At 42.5% G+C, this 22864-nt stretch overlaps 1 protein-coding gene across 3 annotated transcripts in view; it reads left to right on the top strand.

Annotated features, from left to right (window-relative positions):
- DAB1 (DAB adaptor protein 1) overlaps positions 1–22864 on the top strand; it is a 476669-nt gene that overhangs the window by 152182 nt on the left and 301623 nt on the right. For all 3 annotated transcript variants that reach the window (XM_055402651.2, XM_055402649.2, XM_055402647.2), the window contains exon 2: positions 528–730. In XM_055402651.2, coding sequence (XP_055258626.1) covers positions 664–730 — 67 coding nt within the window. In that variant the 5' untranslated portion in view covers positions 528–663. The remainder of the gene's footprint in view (positions 1–527; positions 731–22864) is intronic.

Raw genomic sequence — 22864 nt, 5'->3', positions numbered from 1 at the left:
TTCTCAGCCCCATTTGTCACCTTACCCTTGAAGCCCAATTGTATGTCAACTGCATGTCCCTTCTGATGCCTGCTCGTGAGGGACAGACCACAGGTCACTTCCCTATGATCTGCTTCAGCTGCCAAGGCTCTGGTCAAGCTTGCCTGATGGATGGGTGCCTTATTGTTGGAAATGCCTCCACAGAGCTGCTCAGGAAATACGCCTGTGCTGCATTTTCTGGGTGGTTTTCCATGCTTGACAATAAGAAACATGGGAAATAAAGCATTGAGTTTTGCTTTTCTTGAAAGTCCAGTGTTTTAAAGATCTGCTCTGTGTTTTCTAGTTTGAGTTTTGCAAATAAGGCCTCTAAAGCTCTTTGCTTGAGAGTGTATGAGCCCTGTCAATGGCTTAATGAAACCTTGCGGGCAGTTTATACATGGAGACCAAGGTTTTCCTGTTTTTGTATGTTTGACAGTTCCTTTTTGCCCTTCTAATTTCTGACTTCACCAGGGTGGTTATTCTGAGTGTTCTCTTCTCTTGGTTTGCAGCGCTCGGAAGGAGTGAATGAAATGTGCAACTCGGGGTGTCGTTTCTGAAAGGAGGAGTCATTTTCTTGAAGAGGAGTCCTCAATGAGCCTGGCCAAGGCCCGGGATCTGTGTGAAGTGGACTAAGGATTTAGTAGGATGTCAACTGAGACAGAACTTCAAGTAGCTGTGAAAACCAGCGCCAAGAAAGACTCCAGAAAGAAAGGTAAGGCTCAATCTGTTCCTTTCCCAATCGCTACTTATTGTTCAGGAGTGGGTTTTCGGTCTTTGGAATAGTATTTGGTACTATCTTTATGATTGCATATAGTTTTACAGTCACCCGCATTATTTGGTGTCTTTTGTATTCACAGTGTCATGTTTTAATGGCTCATCCTTCTCTGGGTAAAATAAAAAAAAAAAAACCTCTTCATAAAATACAAGGCCCTTCTTAACCTGGCTTCTGCCTGTCTCTCCATCCCTCTAGCAATATCACTGCCTAAATCTGTGCCACATCCCCACCCAACCCTATTTGCATTCCAGGCATTCTGTGTCTTATAGTTCACCTTTGAATATATTAGGTTTGTCAAAAAGTTTGTTCAGATTTTTCTGTAAATCTTATAGAATGAACAGACTTTTTGTCCAGACCATGCCAGTGATTCTTGAACTCCAGGCATGCAAGCATGACCTAGAAGACTTGTTAAAACACAGACTGCTGAGTCTCGTTCCTAGAGTGTTTGGTTCACTAGGTCTAGGGTGGGGCCCACGATGCATTTATAACAAGTTCTGAGATGATGCAGACTCTGGTAGTCCAGAGACCAGATTTTGAGAGCACCTGGACTAGCAGGTAAGCCCAAAATCCTTTAGTTGCTCTCCACTTTTTCTTAGACTGACCTTCTCCTTATTTTTCAGGGTTGAGCTTAGTAGGGCTCCTGAAAGGCTTTTCCTTTCCCCCAAATTGGGTTACTTCTTTTGTTTGTTTCATTAGCACTTTATTAGTATCTCACTTTATTAAAAACACCCTGTCTTTTCACTGGACAGCTGTACTATACACTCCTTCAGAGCTGGATCTCTCATTCATTTTTTTAACTCCCAACAATTAGAAAGTGTCTGACATAGAGGAGGCACACAGGTGTCTGGTAGAGAAGACTGGCATGCATAAGTGTGATAATAAATTCTATTGCTGTTCATGATTTTTGGAGGATTTGTTTCAATGGCTTTATGACCATGTCTCCTTGTTACAATTAGATGTAAACAACTTGTTGCTGGGTGTATGTGTGTCTGTGGTGTGGTGTGGTGTGTGTTTTCTGTGTCATCTCTTTTCCTCCCTTGTCTTTAAGACTGCGTGGAAGAGGATTAATGGAACTCTCTTTCAGGTCTTAAAATCCATCAGTATGGGACTGCAAACAAGCTGTCATTGGTTGCTTTGTATAGGCAATGATTTGTCTGAGGCAAAGCCATGCCTGCCCAGTCATGTTTTCTGATGGCACTGTCTGATGCTCCGTAGGAAGCAAAGGACATAAATGTAATACATATGCAGTTCTTGGACAGTCAGAACCCTAAGAAGGACTATAAATTTTGCTTTAGATGTTTATTTGAAACACAGGTATTTTGGAAGAAGTCTATTTTATCCTTTAAAACCTAATATAAGCCTTGTTTTTTATGCATGCGAGTATAAGAATAATAGAAGGAAAGCAAGTGAGAGAACAGGTCTTAGGAGAACTGCTACATGGAAAAAAAAATTATTGCAGAGCCTGGTATGTACTAGAATTCAAATGCTTTTTCACTAGAAACTGACAAGTTATATTTTTGCTTCAAATTTAACCTTTCCACTAAACTTACGCTCTTGAATGCTTAATGCATTAGAATTGTACTTAATGCATATCTTTTCATTCTTAATTTAAATACACAAAACCTGCAGCATTCTAAAGAGAGGATTCAGGTTTTTCAGAGCATTGGCTTAGTTGAAGATTTGGAGTGGGACTGTGAAGGTGACCTTTTGAACTCCTCCTTATCTTCACATCTTTAGTAGCTCCAAAATCAACAGAGTACCTGTGCAAGGAGTATCCTCTCCTGCTGCTGCCAAGTCGCTTCAGTCATGTCCGACTCTGCGACCCCACAGACGGCAGCCCACCAGGCTCCACCGTCCCTGGGATTCTCCAGGCAAGAACACTGGAGTGGGTTGCCATTTCCTTCTCCAGGAGTATCCTCTAGTGAGTGGTTAATACTAATACTGTGAAGGCTGGGCAGGCAGAGCTGGATTCAGATTTTGCTATATTACTTCCAAACTATGTGACCTTAGCATGTGACTGAGACTCAGTTTCCTTTCCCTTAAAAATGAAGATGTATTACAAAGCTCAAAGGCTCACTAGGAAGATTAATTGAAATAAAACACTTAATGTAGAACTTGGCATATGTTGAAAACTCAAACACGTTTATCTGTAATCTTCTTCGTCTCTTCCCGGTTCCCCCGCCTCTCTCCTGCCTTCTCATCCTCTTCTTTCCGTCATCTTTCTCCATCTTTCCCACCTCTCCCTTCTTTTTCCTATTTCTCTTCTGCCTTTTCCATTCCATCCTCCTCTTCTTTCTCATCTTTATCAGAATCATCACATTGTTTTCTCTTACCCAAGGGGATCTTAAAAAGTATATATCTGGTTTGTCCAGAACAAGATTTTACAATTATTTGTAATTATGCAACAGTGTTAAGCAGCTTTTATCTTTGATACCCTTGTCTGGACCAAGGCACAAGGAAAGCACTCATATACATTAAAAAGAGAGACCAAGAATGTGCTGCTGCTGCTGCTGCTGCTAAGTCACTTCAGTCGTGTCCGACTCTGTGTGACCCCATAGACGGAAGCCCACCAGGCTCCCCTATCCCTGGGATTCTCCAGGCAAGAACACTGGAGTGGGTTGCCATTTCCTTCTCCAATGTGTGAAAGTGAAAAGTGAAAGTGAAGCCGCCCAGCCGCGCCCGACCCCCAGCAACCCCACAGACCGCAGCCCACCAGGCCCCTCCATCCATGGGATTTTCTAGGCAATAGTACTGGAGTGGCTTGCCATTGCCTTCTCCAAGAATGTGCTGGTAATAGGATTAATTCATTTCCTGTTCTTTAGTTTCGGTGGTGGGATTGTTTAAGTATTCCATTAAACAAATGTTGCTAGCTGGGCCAAAATAAGTAGAACTTTAGAAGGAAGTAAGTACTTTATATATTCATTAGTCTTGAATCCTGAGCGTAATAGTGTTGCTAAACTCTTTTACTAATATTTTTCTATGACTCCTCTTTGATTTTCTAATGAAGCAATATATAACCTTATAAGTAAGTTTCAGGCTTCTTCCCAATCTTTAAATATTTGTTCTTTATCTTATTTTATTACATTGTCTCAATCTGTTAATACAATAGACTTTTCTGGTGACTCAGATGATAAAGAATCTGCCTGCAATGCAAGAGACTCAGGTTCAGTCCTTGGGTTGGGAAGATACCCTGGAGAAGGGATTGGCAACCCATTCTATTATTCTTGCCTGGAGAATTCCATGGGCAGAGGAGCCTGGTAGGCTACAGTCTGGAAGGGGTTGTAAAGAATCATTAATATTATATTTAGTAGAGAAGCCTGGTGGGCTGCCGTCTATGGGGTCACACAGAGTTGGACACGACTGAAGCTACTTAGCAGCAGCAGCAGCAGCAGGTATCCTTAACTTTTTCTTAAATTAATGGAAATGCCTTAAATTACCGTGTGATATTTAAATTTGTTTTTAATATTCATTATTATTAACCGACATTATTATGTCCCTTTCATTTATCATTTCTAGGAATTATTTTTTAAATCTTGAATTTTCATGTTGAATTTTATGATGCTTTTTCTATATTTATTTCAATGATTATACATGTATTTTTTCTTTTAGTTTAAAGTTAAAATAAGTCATGGATTTCACTGATAGATTTTCTAATCTTCATTTCTGTTTATGATATCTTATTTTATATACCCTGTGGTTTTAGTTTGATATTTTACTTAATATTTTGTTGTTTATATTCATCAGCAAGGTTGGTATATATTTTTCTTTTCTTGAACAATCTTGGTGCCTGACGTGGGTCAAATTTAATAACCTTCAGTTAAGGAAACAATAATTTTAGACTTCTTTATGAACAATGAATATTTTTTCTTTTTTAATAGTTTCATTAGACTTTTTAAATGTTATAGATACCTATTACTGAAAACTAGAAAAGACAAGGTGGGCATGCATAATCCTAAAAATTAAAAATAACTTATTAACATTCTAAGTTACTTCCTTCTGAACTGACTTTCCTGGGTAATATATGTACTTGAGATTATGCTGTTCATATGATTTTACATCCTGCTTTGTCATTTGACATTCTATCATAAGTATATTTCTCATTTTACTACCTGGTATTACAGAACAGAAACATTTTTCTTTTCTTGGCAAGATTTAGATGGTCGGTGGGGCAGACATTTTACTTTCTTAAAAAAACAACACCTGACAATGTGAGACATCTATCATGACGAAGAGCGGCATAAAGAATGTTAAGAGGCCGTTAATAATTCTTCAAAAACCTATCACCCTAGTTCTTTGACCCAGGCTGTTGAAAGTAAGTCAGACAGATTCACAAACAAGTCACACTGGAGCATATTTCACCACAAAATGAGTTTCTAGACAGGCCGTGTATGAGATGCAACTAGAGTGCTCATAGTTCAAATAAGGAGGGGAAGAAAGTAGTGAGAAATAAAGATGTTTCCTTCATTTCATTTCTATTGGATTGTGTCAGCCCACATACAGCTCATCAGAGGTGCCTATTCTGGGAGTGGAATTTGATGGAGGACCAGAAGGAAAGAATGTGTGCTTCCAGGTTCATCATCTGCCGTTAAAGAGAGAGGATCAGCCGACACAGTTTGTGGTGATCCTGGCCTTAGGACACCCAGTAGAAGACTGTGGTAGAGGAGTGGGTCCCAGCATTAACAGACATATCTGGGGGTGATTTTAGTCAGCACCATCCGGCAGCTCAGTTTCGCGGAAGCGCACTGACTGTGGTAATCCAGCAGACCTGGTTTTTCCCCTGTAACCCTTGTTCTTATCTATTGTGTAAGCAGAATGCAGCCCCATTGACCCTTGTCTTGAAGTGTGCGATTCCAGTGTGTGTGTAGGGGGAGGGGGCGGGTATTACTACTCTGCTTGTTATCGGAAAGGTGAGTGAAATTATCTTGGATAAAGCGCCAGCTTGGGATGTGCAATATGGTCAAGGGTTAGCTTTTTTGTCCTCTTCCTTCTGAGATCACGGTTTAGTATTTCCCCCCTATTTTCTAGAAATACTTGGACATAAACTTAATCACTTTCCTTATATTTATTGTGGAACTCTACTCAAGGATAATTACTGAAGAAGAGTGACACAGCAACATGCTTCCTGATTATTTCCTCCCAAACTGTGTTTGAGCCCTAGCTGTGTGCCTCAGTAGCTGTGCAGACTTTGGGGAGGTTTCTTAGAAGATTTCTGTAAGTTGTGGTGAAGGAATGGTTTCAGGAATGGCGTGCTCAGTGTCCTAATCCCTCCACTGACTGGTCGGTCCTGGGAAAGAACTCTGTTAATAGTAACTGGCTTACCACTTAGGAGCTCATAAACTTTCATATTTATTATCCCTCTGGTCCTTAGGACCTCGGGAGGGTAAATTTGGAAAATAATTTTATCAGCCCTCTGGTGCAGAGAGAGCTGCTGTTTCATCGCTTCTCTCTGCTGCTTTTATCCTGTAGGTAGGCAGACTTGGGGTCATCAAGACCTTGAATTTGTGTTTGTACCCCAGGCCCCCCGCTTTCTAGTTGTTCACCTCCAGGCAAGTCACTTCCACACTTGAGCCTTACTTTCCACAGGCACTCAATGGATGCAGAACTTATGTTTGCCAAGTGTGACATATAGAAGAGGCATTTTAATTAATTACTTTGTCTGCAAATGTTTATTCAGCCCTAGCCATGAGCCCAGTGGGAGCTTGGTGTTCTGGAGGTGGAGTGGGGGGACAGAGACACTGGAGAAGGAGATTGGGACTCCAGCCAGTACCTATAGTCCAAGAACTTCTGCCTGAGGGGAGGCCCTTCTGACTTCTGTGGGTCTCATCCTTGTGGCCCAGTGGTAAAGAATTCACCTGCAGTGCAGAAGATGCAGTTGCGATCTCTGGGTCAGGAAGATCCCCTAGGGGAGGAAATAGCAACCCACTCCAGTATTCTTGCCTGGAATATCTCATGGACAGAGGAGCCTGGTGGGCTACAGTCCATGGGGTCAAAAAGAGTAGGACCTAACTGAGCACACACACATGCATGTATTTTTTCCATGTTGCTACTTTTCTTCATTTCCATCTGTTACTATTCATAAATTTTGTGTTTAATTTTTACCCCAGTTTATAAATACTGCATTTTTATCATACTAAAGAAAATTTTTATGAAAACTTTTTTCACTGCTTTCCTGACCCAAAGCAAGTGGATTTCAGCTTAATACAAGTAACATGATACTCCAGATGTCTGTTTACATTAAAACATGAATAACTTGTCTAGAAGTACATGGAAGTTTAGAAGGAATTAGTGTTTGGGGGCCGGAAGAGCCTCTCTTTCAAGATGCGTTCTTAAGAGAAGAATGACTTGCCCGTAATCACTCGGTCAGTCAGTGGCGGAGACACAGCTGGAAGTCAGGAATAACGCCCTGGATGGTGTTGCTTGAGTTTATAGATTCTCAGCAACTTCGCTTCTTAGGATTACGCTCTTGGTGTGTTTGCTCCCTCTTTTGTGTTGAAGCCTCCTGGAAGAGCTCATGCTTTAGAATCAGATAGACTGACATGTGCATCAAGGCTCAGCACCTTTACTGCATGGATATCTCAGGCTAACTGCTTAATTGTTTCAGGTCTCAGTTCCTTCATCTTAAAATGGAGGTAATAATACCTGTCTCCAAGTGTTGTAATGACTATTATATGAGTCAAAAATATAAAACACTTAACACAGTTCTCTGTTTACAGACTCAAGATAAGGGAATTTTCCCTTTCCCCTCTGGCCCCCCAGCTGCCTACCTGAAAGGTGACCTTTTTCTTAGTGCTGCAGGATATTAAAAAAGGTAGAAGGTACCCTTTTCTCCAGAGGTGCATGGAGTAATCAGGCAGTGAAAAAATACATACTGGGCAGTCTTCAAAAGCATGCTTTTTCCAAGAATAACTGGGAAGGTAGACAGGAACTACAAAGGAAAATGGACCATGTTGTCAAGCTACATTCATTAATAACCATCATTTCTTGTGTGCTTCCTGCATGCCATCCATTTTAGATAAATTGTCCCCAATGAGCCCAAACCTCCCATTGCCCCATGGAACACATAAGAAAATAATGTTCAGAGAGATCAAGGGACTTGCCCGAGGTCACATAGCTTGTCATCATTGGCTGGAATGCATGAACAACTTTGTCTGATGTGTAAGTTGGTGCCCTCTGAACACACGTGTTGGCCCTGGGCCTTGATGTGGGAGGTGGAAAATGTGAAAAAGGGCTACACTGTTTTGCAGGGATGGACATAGAAACAGGTTGAAGTCAATTTATGGCACCATTCTGTTTTCTCAGAGTTGGATCTTGGCGAGCTCATCACTCTCTACTGGTGGTGTGATTTACAGGCTTTGGAAATTCAGTGTCAAGAATTCAAGGATTTAGTAGCAAGACGACATACATTTCTCTGGGGTTGGTCCACGAAGTTCTTGGGCTAAAGAGTTTGAGAGGGAGGAAGCATCATTTTGGTTCCGGAAGTCTAGTTTTTATGGAAAGACTGCTGTATCATGTTACATGCAGCAGGCAGAGTAGTCTGTATTCTCCACAAGCACATGGCCTTGAACTTATTACAGGGCACCTCACTCACTGTGGCCATTCCCTGAAGACAAATTCGTTTCTGGCTTCATTGGTGACTTTGTTCTAACTGGTTCCTTCAGAAAGTCGGTTTTCTTCAAATCCCGCTGCACACCTGCTCTCCTCCGTGAGCGTATTTTGTAACCCCGGCAGAGCAGCACGCCAGCCTACTGAGGCCTGGTCCATGCCTCTCTGTCCCTTTTCCTCTCCCCATCCTGCGCCATCATGAGCCCTGATCTCAGGACACACTGCTGCGACTCTCATGCTTGCTGCTCCCTTACTTGGATCATCTTTCTCTCCCTGTTCTCTGGACTGACTCTTGGGCATCCTGCAGAACCCGGCAACCATTTGACAGATCCATCCTCCTCGACACTTCAAGCTTCCAGTGCCCTTGATGAATTAATCAGTGATGTTCCTGCAACCTCCTAAATATCTCTCAAATCCACTCACCCCTCTCTCCACACTCCCCCTCTCCTCAGGATAGTTTGGGCTGCCTTCCTTCCTCTGTTATCCAGACCATCCCATCACCCTCCTGAGCAGTCCTCAGGTCTGCACAATCATCCATCTCCAAGCTCTTCCTGACACTGCTCACTAATGGGAAGATCTGATCAGTTCTGACCTTTGCTTCAGACCCTTCTGCAAACGGTCCCCACTGCCCTCAGGATAAAGTCCACGAGGTTTATCAGGGCTTCAGGGAAGCCCTGCCTGGCCTGTCCCCTTCTTATCTTTCCAGTCACATCCCTCACCACTCTTCCAGAATGATACTCCACTCCCTGGCTAATATTTCACATTTGGAATTTTGCAAATGTTTTTTCTTCTTCCAGGAATAGTACTTAAAAATAATTCTCTTCAAAGCAACTCCACTTCTACTTTAGCTTCAAGGAGCTATTACATCCCCGGAAATGTTCGGGGTGCCCATTGCAACCACCCAATGCCATCCCCAGTTGTGATCATGACCAGTGTGTGTGCTCACAAAGCACCTCATTTTGCCCATCTTAATACATGGTTTTAATCATCTTTTAGTTCCTCTTTATCCCTCTCTAGTCTGGGAGTTTTGTGAGTGCAGGGACTATATCTGGCTTCGGTTTAAAAAGAATGATAATAATTTAAAAAATTTATTTATTTTTGGATGTGCTGGGTCTTTGTTGCAGCAGGCTTTTCTCGAACTGTGACCAGCAGGGAGCTACTCTAGTTGCAGTGCTTGAGCTTTCATTGCAGAGGCTTCTCTTGTTGTAGAGCATGGACTCTAGGGCACTTGGGCTTCCCAGGCTCTAGAGCACATGCTCAGTAGCTGTGGTGACTGGGCTTAGTTGCTCCAGGGCACATGGGATCTTCTCTTCCCAGGGATCAAACCCATTTCTCCTGCATTGGCAGGCAGATTCTTTACCACTGAGCCATCAGGCAAGCTCCTAACTTCACTTGTACCACTAAGCACAGTGTTGGAAGATGTTGGTGTGAGCCTTGTTGAAAGAATAAGTGAATGAATGAACTTATGACTAAAAAAGCCTTGCATGCCTCGATTTGTGAAGGCTCTCATAGCACGCTTCATTTATTCAAATCATCACATCTACCACATTTTTCTTATACTTTTCTGTTTATTTCTCTGCTTCTGCCACTAACTATGAGTTCCCAGCACAGCATTCGGAACATGGTAGGTATTCATTAGATGTTTGTTGAATTAATTATCATAAAGTGTGGGGGAGAATGATTTGCACAAGCAGAAAGAAAATTTAAAACCATAAACATCTCCCTTAAGAGCTTGCTCTAGAGATTCTTATTATGTGACATTGAAAATTCCTCCCATTCAGTGAACTACCTCTCCCTTTTGCGATGTGTGTCCAATCATGTCTGGTGCTATAATTCAGTGTGATGTGGGCCATATTGGTAGTAAGAGCTATAAGATTTGCCATATTAGTTCATCCCACTGCTTCATTAAGCTCAGTGTGCCGTCTCTGGCAGTGGCTGGGCTTGAATTTTGATGTTTGGAAGAACAAAGCCCTTCATATTAGCCCTCCGATTTCTATGAGTCAGGTAAAGTTACAGTCCTGCCCAGTGTCTGAGAGTCTTCATCTTTGCAGGTAATCAGTAAGTGGCCCAGAGCATGGGATTTTATTATCTGCATGGATCTTCTGAGCAGACAAAGAAGGTCCGAGGTGTTTCAGGATGTGAGCAACCCCATCCTATAGTGACAGTTTCTGGAATGATCAGAGTACAGTATGTTGCAGGATTGCACGTTTCTGCCCAGTCCATCAAGAGAGCATCCGTAGGTCAAAGGGAGAGGTGAGGGTGGAGTGGAGATATCTCATTTAAGCTTGGAAACAAGCATCCCCTTATTTCATGAGAAGCAGCTGAGGCTCAGATTGATGAACAACTTGCTTGAGATCAAACAGCATGTGACAAGTTAGGGACACATTTGCACCTTAATCTCGCTGACCCCAGAGCCTGTGCCTGTGCTGAACAGTGGACTGAACTTCTCCCTACTGAATGAGTGTCCTCTTGTTAATTACCAAATGATACTTACACTGAAAGATATCTTCCTACAGATTCCAGTAGCCACACCATTGGGCTGAGACGGCCTTGGCGGCATAAAGGAGTGATGGTAGACCATGTGGTGGAGGCAGAAAGGGAGTTAGAAAAGCATAGAAGCCCTAGCACTTTACCCCCTGTGACTGTGGTGTGTGAAAGATTGCTACCTCTAAGGTTCTGGAAGCTGAGAAGGAAACATTTTGCTTTCTTTAGGAGGATGCCAGAGAGTCCAGGCTTTCCAGATGTTTTCCACTTTTCACAGAGTTCAAGATGAGGTGCACTTGAAGGATTTTGACTGCATATTAATCAAAATACATTTTGATCTGAATTAGGAACAGGCGCTCTGTTTTTGCAGATGCCCCAGCTCTGTGAATAGTATCATTGGCTCAGTTTACCTCCCAGTGGACACCCCCACATCGGAAATACTGAGGATGATGGTGATGAAGGTAACTACTCTCTGCCCACAATTACAGAATAGCAGGCAATGTATTCACACCTTTGTATATATTTTATCTTGCAGAATAACCTCTTGAGGTAGCTCCTTATTTGAAATCTTATGTTTACAGGGGAGAAAACAGAAGTAGGAGCAGGGAGACAGAGTGAATGCTGTAATCTCAGAATTGATGCTCTGAAGAGCCCTGTGGTTCTGTCTCACGCATCCGTTTAGCAGGTATTACTTGTGCCTTACATGTACCTGGCACATTCTGAACAGAGTGACCTGCTTGAACCTCCTAAACATGCTTGAGTTTGCTGCAGCAGCTCTCCTTTCAAACTGGAAAAAAATCCCCTTCTCTCCTGTTTGCTTTAAAGGTTCGTCTGATCCTCTGAGACCCAGCTAGATGGCCTCCCCCTCCTCCATGTAATTCAACCTTCCTTTCTCCATGATTCGCAGCATACAATTTTAGAACATTTTTAATTTAGGTGAAGCTCTCCTTCCTTTCTTCCATCTATTAACATTTCACTTACAGACTTCTCTTCCTTGCTGGATTGATAGAGGGGACTGTGTCTTGTGCATCATTTTATCCTCTCAAAGTTGAGAGGAGGAGAATTATTAAAGAATTCCCAGTGAGGGAAATAGGAAATGGCATTAATTAGTCGCCTACTCAATACAGGCAGAGAATGCAATGAGAATCCAAAAGATTTATGAAGTCGGTAGCACTCCCATTTTTCAGATGAATAAACATACTCAGATAAGTTCAAAGTTGGTTCAGCATCACTCATCATGTGAATGGAAGAGCAGGAATTTTAAACTCAGGTCTAAATGATCCAGAGCACAGGACCTTTTTGATATATTCTGTGTTTTCTCCACAGTGGTCATTGAATAGAACCTCAGTGCAAGCTCATTTCCTAGGGGTCTGGTTGCTCTTGCAAAGCAGTGGCAACATATGCAGTTTACTTTTATAAAGAGTTTCTATATCAACATTAGAGATTTCACTTCCTTCTACCTGGGGACTGCGGTCACTTCAGTCTTTCAACCTTCCCTGGCTGGCACTGCTGCTCTCGGAAGAACATGCATTCCAATTGTTAAACCAGAGGCAAGAAAAGCCACGCAGGAACTCACATTGGAAGAAGCCCAGCGGATGATGAATAGCAGACCTGAATCTTATCATGTATTTCAGGATGATGTACGGGACTGTTGGAAACTGCCTTTGACAAATGTGCCTGGGAAGGGGAATTATCTCCAACAATGAAAAATGTTCTTATTATGTGATCCTAAAAAAGGATCAGGACCCCTATCATTGGGGAAATGATTATCCCCACATCCTTTATTAACAGCGATATGGAAGTGTGTGCTAAAGACGATGGACATGGCAATGATGCCGTGATGGATAGCCGTGAGTGCTGAAGTCAGGCTGGACTTAGGAAAGGTAGCTTGATGCTTTATGGCAGACGGGAAATGTGTAACTCTCTCAGGTCGCTTTTAGCCCTTGCTTCCTAATCTCTGTAAGACTTGTCCCTGCTGTCTCAGTTGAGTATCCAGTGGCTTTTGGTCAGGCTAAGACTCGGATTAAATAGTAGAAGGGATATAAGTTTGTAGGAAATAAAGCTATTTTTATAGGGGAAAGAAAATGGTGTGCCCAGCATGTTAAATATTTAATCTCATTTTATTTTCACATTTCACATGCATATGTAGAAACCTGGAGTCATAGAGATTCAGTAGCCTGTCCAAGGCTGGAAGCCAGCAAAGTGAGGATTTGAACCTGAGCAGTCTGATTTCCAATTCTACGTGCTTTATAGACCATTGTAGCTTTTAATAAATAATGTTCTGGCTGGAGTTCAAAATAGTGGGAGAAGCAGCTAAATGAGGTGTGTATGTGAAGGTGCCTACTGTCATCTTTAGTACAGAGTAGATGTTCAGGAAATGCTAGTTAGGTCAAGACTGTCGATACAGCACAGAGAGCTCAGGTTGATGCTCTGTGATGACCCACATGGGTGGGATGGGAGGTCTTTGAGTTCCTTCTTCTCCCCTCCCCTGTCTCTTTCCTACCTTCTTCCCTTCATTCCATTTTTGAGCTTTTTCTAAAGCCAGGCAGAGTGCTGGCCACAGAAGAAGATTGTAAACAAGCCCCTGGCTTAAAGAACCTAAAATCTAATATGAAAGACAGACAACTGAGAAGCAATTATAGTTCACTGGAGTTAAGTTAAAATCCCAAAACAGAGATAACCAGGTTTCCAAGGACTTCCCAGGGTTTGTGAGATTTAAATAAAGATTCTTGGAGTTCAGATTTCTTTTTTTTTTAATTCAATGAATGCTTTGTGAATTATCTCCTATTATTACAGACATTATCTACCTATTAGATTTAAGTCCCCAATTGCGAAAAAGAAATCCTACTCTGTCTTCCATTGAAAGGAAGGCCAGCAGATCAGACATCTCACTGGGCAGCAACTTGCTCCCCCTTCTTCTTGAGTAAAATCTCCTTCAAGATACACACATATTTTATGCATTTCCTATCATGCAGAGGACCAGGTACATAGTGTGTGGTCATTAAGTGTGTGTTGAACAGTAGAGCAGCCTATATTAGAGGTGATTCTTTGGCCTTTGGCCTACATTTTACTAGAATCAGTAATTTATACTCCATTAGTTTTCCTTTGATGTTTTAAAATAATGATTACTGTAGCTTCTCCTTCTGTTCTCAGAGTTATAGATTGCAAATAGATTTTGAGTAATTCGCCAATGCTGGTCAATTTTAATAGCTGCTTGGAGCACTGTGTAGAGGATTCTGAAGTCGTATCCTAGCTTTGAGTGAAAGCAGTTAACACTCAGGTGTATATCTTTTCAGTGTTTTTAGTTTTTCTGCATGAAAGTGTGTGCACACAAGCCTGCAAACACATACCTTCTAGTTTGATCCTCCTGCGTATTTCATTCCACACTTTTTCACTAAACCTTACACTTTAAGCTGTTTTGTGTCGTTATAAACTTTGACAATCATCATTTACAAAAATCTCAAGTGATCTCGTTTCTTTTGCTTTTGCTCAGGAAATATCTCTCCCAACCCTTCTGTCACTGTTGCCATTCTTCAGTGGTCCATTCCCAACTTTGCCAAATCTTGCTGAAGTTGGGGCATATACAGAACTGTTTTCAGTAGCTGGTGATTCATTTTGCTTTTCCTCCTTCAGCTGATAACAGTGTTTGTCTTCTGTATTTTGTGGCCTAGGGAAGATGGTAACTCATTTCTTACAGTGAGAAGAAAACGAGAGATTTTGGGGGTGGGCTTCCCTTTGGAGGAGGGCCACCAACGTGGGCCACTATTCTGGTACAGCCTTGGCATTGAGCTTTGCCAGTGGAGGCCTCTGAGCTCTAGTGCTTTTGCCATTCAAATCTTTTAACCTCAGCTCATCAACTTTAATACATTGTCCTGGTGCCTTGATTTTTTGGTTCATCTATTTTAATGTGATGAAATGTAAAAACCAAGCACAGCCTTGTCCCCTCACAATGACTTCAGAGGTTTTCAGCTGATAACCTAGCTTTCATCTGTTAAGGATTCGAATTTTAAACAGTCAAAAATACATTTTCCTGGTATCTATCATCAAGTGATTAGTGCAACTATTTAGTTCTGGTCGTCTTTCCTATTCTTGGAAGATTTATTTTCTCTTCTTAGAATTCTCCCATTGCCCTCTCTGTCTGGGAGACTGGAGATGTCATTTAAACCTTGATTATTAGGATTCCATTATTTGTCTCTCATATACAGTCAGCTAAATCAAAAAGTCAGACAGTGTTTTTAAATTGCAAATTTAAATGACAATTTATAGACCAGGTCTACTGGAAATTTTCTGTCTTTGGCATCCATCATTGTTTGTGTGTACATAATTTTATGTTCTCCCTTTTTATCTTCTTGAGAGCACAGAACACATATCTATCAGGAGAATCAGAACTGCTTGCAATCAAACAAAAAAGGCAATAAAGATCTTGAAAGGAAATGAAGACAAACGCCCTATACCAGATCTTACTTAAATATTAGCTTTTTTCCTCCTTCTTCCCCTCCTCTGCCTCTTAAAGAAGAAACTTGCATTAGTCACTTTTCTTTTTTTTAAGTATTGAAACTCATGGTTTAGATTCAGAGAAAGTACACATTTGCCCAGGGCCTGAAATATGCCAAATACTCTTAATCTCAGTTAATCTTTGTGATAAACCAGTGATCATGACACTTATTGATATTGTGGTAGCTAATATTTATTGAACACTTATTCTGTACTAAGGACTGTTGTACTTTTGCTTACTGTAACTCATTCAAATAACAATAGATTGCTTTCTGAAGGGGGAAACGGACATTTCATGGGAAGCAACTTGCTCAAGGCCCAAAGCTGAGTGAGTGAGTGATCCAACTCCCGCTTCCAATTAGAACCCTGCTCACCACACTAGTTTCTGTTTTTTCAGTAAAGAAAATTTTATTTCACTAAGAAAACTGGGGACCTATTTAGTATCTCTATTTTATAAGAATGACAGGCTGAAAAGTCATCTCACTATGCCTTGCTGAGTTTTAATTTTGAGGAGGTTGCCTTCGATGGGGTAGCTTTAAACCTTGAAATCATTTTCTTTTATCGGTCCATTTTCTCTGGGATCAGAGTAGATGGGCAAAAGCATTATGATCTTCCATTTCAAAGTGGAAGGATTATCTATCTTGATGGGGCCGATCATCTCTAAAATCCTTCCAAAGCCAGCTGCAGAGGTTGGTACATTTCAGAAAATAACCTGTGGTACCCAGGAACTTCAGTGATGGGAATCAGTGGAGTAAGATTTACACCGGGAGGGCCCACCTTTAACACATGGTCCCAGGACATCTGTTGTGTCAGGCATTTCCATTTGTAGCAGGAGCTTGAAGTTCCTCCTTGCAGCCTCAGCTCACCACCAGACTACAGTGGCAGTAGCAGCTGGTGGAGTCAAGAGCTTGTAGGATTCCAGTCAGACATGGGAGATGAGGATATGGGGCCATGAGGAGATTTCCTTGTGTCTGGGGAAAAAAAAAAAAAGAGGGAGCCAGAGGAGGCTAAGGGAGCCATAAGACCATAAATGCAAGTTTGACCCTAAATGAAACAAAGAGGGAAGGAAGGAAGATAGGATGGGTGGAAGCATCTTAGACCTCAACAAGGTCTTTGTAGAGTCATTGAGCCAAAGTCGCTCATCAGAGGAATCCTGTATTTCCTGGGAATGGGCTGGCCAGAGTATTCCTGCCCTGATCTATTTTTTGGCTGGAAACAGCTTGTGGGAAGCATAATTTTGGTGCAGATGGATTTCTTTCTCTTTCTGATTTTAATTTTATATTGCACTATATTTGATTTGCAGTGTCACGTAGGTTTAAGACATTTAGCAAAGTGATTCAGTTATACATACGCATGTATCTATTGTCAGATTATTTTCCCATATTGGTTATTGCAGAACATTGAGTAGAGTTCCTTGTGCTGTACAGTAGGTCCTTGTTGATTCAGTTCAGTCTTTCAGTCGTGTCCAACTATTTGCAACCCCATGGATTTCAGCACACCAGGCTTCCATGTCCATCACCAGCTCCCAGAGCTTGCTCAAACTCATGTCCATTGAGTCAGTGATGCCATCTAACCATCTCATCCTCTGTCATTTCCTTCTCCTCCTGCCTTTAATCTTTCCCAGCATCACATTCTTTTCAAGTGAGTCGGTTCTTTGCATCAGGTGGCCAAAGAATTGGAGTTTCAGCTTCAGCATCAGTCCTTCCAATGAATATTCAGGACTGATTTCCTTTAGGATTGACTGGTTTGATTTCCTTGCAGTCCACGGGACTCTGAAGACTCTTCTCCAACACCAAAGTTCAAAAGCATCAATTCTTCAGTGCTCAGCTTTCTTCATGGTCCAACTCTCACATCTATACGTGACTACTGGAAAAACCATAGCTTTGACTTGACGGAGCTTTGTCATCAAAGTAATGTCTCTGCTTTTCTATGCTGTCTAAGTTGGTCATAGCTTTTCTTCCAAGGTTCATCTATCTATAGTAGTGTGTATATGTTGATCCCATCCTCCTAATTTATTCCCCTGCCACCTTTTCCTTTTGGTAAGCATAGTTTATTTTTCATGTCTGTGAGTCTGTTTCTGTTTTATATGTACGTTTATTTGTATCTTTTTTAGTTTACACATATAAGTGATATTATATCACGTTTGTCTGAATTACTTCATTTATGATGATAATCTCTAGGTCCATTTGTGTTGCTGCAAACGGCATCATTTCGTTCTTTTTTAGACTGAGTAATATTCCATTGTATACATGTACCATATCTTTATCTATTCATCTGTCGATGGTTGCTTCAATGACTTGTCTATTGTGAATAGTGCTGCAGTGAACACTGGGGTGCATGCATCTTTTCAAATTATGATTTTCTCTGGTTATATGTCCAGGAGTGGGATTCTTGGTTAATATAGCACCTCTAGTTTTAGTTTTTTAAGGAACCTCCATACTGTTCTCCATAGTGAATTTCTGAGTGCAGCCAGGGGCACCAGGTTTCCATCTTCCCTGCCGCTGGTGGTCTGCAAGATGTGTCCTCATGGCCCTATCTTGGCACCAAACTGACCCTCATAAAGCCTAAGTATGATAAGTTGTTATTGGACATTCCCTCTGACTTCTTCAACTTGCTGCCATTTGGTGCAAACCTGCCATTCAGAGCCCTCTCCCCAGGTCACACTATTCTCAGATAGAGGTGGGCAACTGTGGGGTCGCAGGTGAAGCTCAGTGAGATCAGGGTCCTAGATTCTCTGGCCAGGTAGTCCAACAAGTTCCAGAACATTCTGTCCTTTGACAGCCTGCAAGGACCAAATAAGAGGGGAGCTGCAGCAGCTATTTGGTTAACAACCTGAGAAGAAAGCCTTAGTACCTAGCATTCTTCCTGCACACAAAAGGAGTGTGGCTGTCCCACCCCGCACTGCTCCCCCTGGCCACGAAGGCCTGGAGGTCACATTTCCTGAACATCTTGCTGATGGCTGATGTGCCCAGGCCCTTATTTAAGTCAGCTCCATCAGCTTTCACAACCTGTGAGGCATGTGTTCTTTAGCATATCTAGTGATTGTGTTAATGTCTTCAGAATTACAAAGTGACTAGTCACACCTCTTTCTATTTATTAAGTTATGTGACCTTGAAAGTGAAAGTCACTCAGATGTGTCTGACTCTTTGCAACTCCGTGGACTATACAGTCCATGGAATTCTCCAGGCCCGAATACTGGAGTGGGTAGCCATTCCCTTCTCCAGGGGATCTTCCCAACCCAGGAATTGAACCGCTATCTCCTGCATTGCAGGCAGATTCTTTACCAGCTGAGTTACCAGGGAAACCCTATGTGACCTTGGGCAACTTCTAAATCCTTTAAGCCTCACTATTCATTTGTAAAAGAGGAGTGATAGGACTCATCTCTGGGGGAGATAATTCAGACCAAATGAAATCATATATGTAAATGTCCGGACATACATTCACTCTAGTTTGCTGCTCTTGTGACCATGAGAAAACTAAAGCCCATGTATCATGGTTGATTGTTGGGACCATAAGGTTTGCAAGGGGTAGACTGTGCAAGGCCTTGTATGTGTGTCCATTGCTGCCTGCTCTGTGCTGGAGGTGCTGCTGCTGGTGGAGAGATACCATCTGCCCCCTGCCTGCCTTCGAGAAAGTTACAGCTGAGTGCTCCAGTGTCACCTATTGGTCTCTAAGCACACCGTGCTACTTCATGGCTCCCTGCTCAGCCTTCACCTTGGCCTCCCTCAGAATCACTGTTGCTTGGAACAGAACCTACTCATAAAAGAAGCAACCTGGAAGGCTGGGCATCCTGAGGGCTCAAGCCCCACCCTGAGAAGCCAGACACTGACGTGTCCCCTTTCCATCTCTCCAGAGCTGTTCTTGCCTTTTTCAGCTCTGCTTCCTGCTTCTCCCTCCCTGCAGCAGGCTTTCCTTGGTCACTGTGCTCGTGGCCAGCTTTATTGATTTGTTCATTCAAGATCCCAAGTAAGACTTGAGTCACAAAATCCCAATTCTAGGGAAAGAACTTCTGTAAGTCTCAGCCCACTTCTGACAGTGGTCACTCCTCGTCTTCAAGAGTTAGGAATATGTAATGCGAGCCAGGTGTTAGAGCCCACCTTATGGGTGGTGGGAGGGGATGACTATGCAAAGGAAGGAGGCACAGACCGAATACATACAACTACTGAAAAGGCTCAGTTTAGATGTCACTTCCTCCAGGAAGCCTTCCTGGACCCAGCTAAACAAGGTGCAAGGATGGTTTAGCCCCTCCTGTGTGCCACTTGAATTTGGGGCTCTAGCCTCTGTTACATTAGATCTCAAGTTGTGCTAATGCGCTTTCCTCAACCCCATGTCTGTCTTCATACCACATCCTGCCTCCTGCGAGCAGGGACACGATATAGTTCCTCTTTGCAAACCCTTCCTGTTGCCCAGTGCCTGCTGCACAGTAGGTACTCTGTGTTAACAAAGTTGAGCATCACTGAGGATACAGACACGTAATTGCGATGTGGAATGAGAAATACTTCCTCGTGACAACACGAAATGGTCCCTTGGGCAAAAATAACAGTTGTCCCCAGCCTTCTCCCACCCAAGGTTACTTGAGCATCCATGGACAGCAGCAGAGTGCAGACAGGATGGCCATTATTCCATTTATAGTCATGTTCTGTGTCCTTGATCCCAAACCCTTTAGGTGTTGAATGCTAAAGAGCCCGCTGCAGCTCCTCACTCGATAGCCACCCTGTGCCCCACCCATTAGTGCCAGTTAGCCACCGGAAGATGAAAAGTTGGGGTTCATAATGAGCTGAGTTGCTACTTGTTAACTCAGCGTCTCTTGAGCTGACTAAACCGCTGGAAGGTGTCCGGCTTAACCTTTCTGAGGAAGGACTTACAAAGGCACTTTTGCTATAGCTTTTTCCAACCCTCATTTTATTTTGGGTGACCGACCTTAAGGTCTTAAAGTGAAAACTCTTACAAACCCAGGGCTCAAGCCATACCCATATGCAAATACCCATCCCGGACACTGCCCATGAGCGCTGAGGCATTGAGAACAAGGCAGAGTGTTAGTGCTGGACACAGAACAGGTGTGCCCTTCCCACTGGCCTGGCCGCTTAGGAGAAGTGCAATAGGCCAAGTGTGGTACCTGGGGCCAAGGTTCTTGTTATTCAGTCACTGAGTCGGGTCTGACTCTTTACAACTCCATGGACTGCAGCATACCAGGCTTCCCTGTCCTTTACCATCTCCCGGAGTTTCCTCAAACTCATGTCCATTAAGTTGGTGATGCCATCCAACCATCTCATCCTCTGTAATCCCCTTCTCCTTTTGCCTTCAATCTTTCCCAGCATCAGGGTCTTTTCCAATGAGTTGGCTCTTTGCATCAGATAGCCAAAGTATTGGAGTTTCAGCTTCAGCATCAGTCCTTCCAATGAATATTCCAATGAATATTGCTTTTCTTTAGGATTGACTGGTTTGATCTCCTTGAAGTCCAAGGGATTGTCAAGAATCTTCTTCAGCACCACAGTTCGAAGGCATCAATTCTTTGGCAGTCAGCCTTCTTTATGGTCCAACTCTCACATCTGTACATGACTACTGGAAAAACCATAGCTTTGACTTTACAGACCTTTGTTGTCAAAGAAATGTCACTGCTTTTTAATAGGCTGTCTAGGTTTGTATTGCTTTTCTTCCAAGGAGCAAGCATCTTTTAATTTCATGGCTGCAGTCACCATCCACAGTGATTTTGGAGCCCAAGAAAATAAAATCTGCCACTGTTTCCATTGTTTCCCCGTCTGTTTGCCATGAAGTGATGGGACCAGATGCCATGGTCTTCGTTTTTTGAATGTTGAGTTTTAAGCCAGCTTTTTCACTCTCCTCTTTCACCTTTACCAAGAGGATCTTTAATTCCTCTTCCCTTTCTGCCATAAGGATGGTGTTAACTTCATGTCTGAAGTTATTGGTATTTCTCCTGGCAGTCTTGATTCCAGCTTGCACTTCATCCAACCCAGCATTTCTCGTGATGTACTCAGCGTAGAAGTTAAATAAGCAGGGTGACAGTATACAGCCTTGACATACTCCTTTCCCAATTTGGAACCAGTCTGTTGTTCCATGTCCAGTTCTAACTGTTGCTTCTTGGCCTGCATACAGCTTTCTCAGAAGGCAGGTAAGACGGTCTGGTATTCCCATCTCTTTCAGAATTTTTCACAGTTTGTTTGATCTACAAAATCAAGGGCTCTTGTGTAGTCAATGAAGCAGAAGTAGATATTTTTCTGGAATTCCCTAGCTTTTTCTGTGACCCAACGGATGTTGGCAATTTCATCTCTAGTTCCTCTGCCTTTTCTAAATCCAACTTGTATATCTGGAAGTTCTCGGTTCACATACTATTGAAGCCTAGCTTGAAGGATTTTGAGCATTCCTTTGCTGGCATGTGAAATGAGTGCAGTTGTGTGATAGTTTGAATATTCTTTGGCATTGCCCTTCTTTGGATTTCTAGTCCTGTGGCCACTGCTGAGTTTTCCAAATATGCTGGCATATTGAGTGCAGCACTTTAATAGCATCATTTTTAAGGATTTGAAATAGCTCAGCTGGAATTCCTCACCCCCACTAGCTTTGTTTGTAGTGATGCTTTCTACAGCCCACTTGACTTCACACTCCATAATATCTGGCCCTGGGGAGTAATCACACCATCGTGGTTATCTGGCTCATTAAGATCTTTTTTGTATAGTTCTGTGTATTCTTGCTACCTCTTCTTAATATTTTCTGCTTCTGTTAGGTCCTTATTATTTCTGTCCTTTACTGTGCCCATCTTTGAATGAAATGTTCCCTTGGTATCTCTGATTTTCTTGAAGAGATCTCTAGTCTTTCCTATTCTATTCTTTTCCTCTATTTCTTTGCATTGTTCACTTAGGAAGGCTTTCTTATCTCTCCTTGCTCTTCTTTGGAACTCTGCATTCAAATGGGTATATCTTTCCTTTTCCCCTTCACGTTTCACATGGTGCAAAGATGCTCCATACCTATTGATGGAAGGATTGTCCCTGACACCCTGCAGTGTCACAAATGAGAGTGTCTCCTTCCCAAAGACATTGCTGTGTCTGTTGCAGTGTGACCAGCACCTCCACCAATGCCCAGCACATAGCAGGTGCCTGGTAAATATTTGCTGAGTGAACAAACGAAGCAATGATGAATAGTGATTAAGAACTCTTGTAGGAGAGAGACTTTGGTTTGAATCTTGCTTCTCCTACTTCTGAATGTGGCTAACACAAGTCTTTTACTCAGGCTCTTTCAGATCCTGGTCCTTCATTGTTCATTGAGAAGACCCGTATCTCTTACAGTTTGGGGCTTAACTATGAAACACTTAGCTTGGTGTCTGGTATCTGGTATGTAGTAGGGCTTCCCTGTTGGCTCAGATGGTAAGGGATATACCTGTAGTGCGGGAGACCTGGGTTTGTTCCCTGGGTTGGGAAAATCCCCTGAAAAAGGGAATAGCTACCCATTCCAGTTTTCTTGCCTGGAGAATTCCACGGA

Source organism: Moschus berezovskii, chromosome 4, assembly GCF_049115385.1.
Source record: "Moschus berezovskii isolate FMDL1 chromosome 4, NW_MosBer_1.0, whole genome shotgun sequence".
In the NCBI taxonomy this organism is placed as follows: domain Eukaryota; kingdom Metazoa; phylum Chordata; class Mammalia; order Artiodactyla; family Moschidae; genus Moschus; species Moschus berezovskii.
The sequence above is the reverse complement of the archived record's forward strand: the minus strand, read 5'-3'. Positions and strand labels throughout refer to the sequence as shown.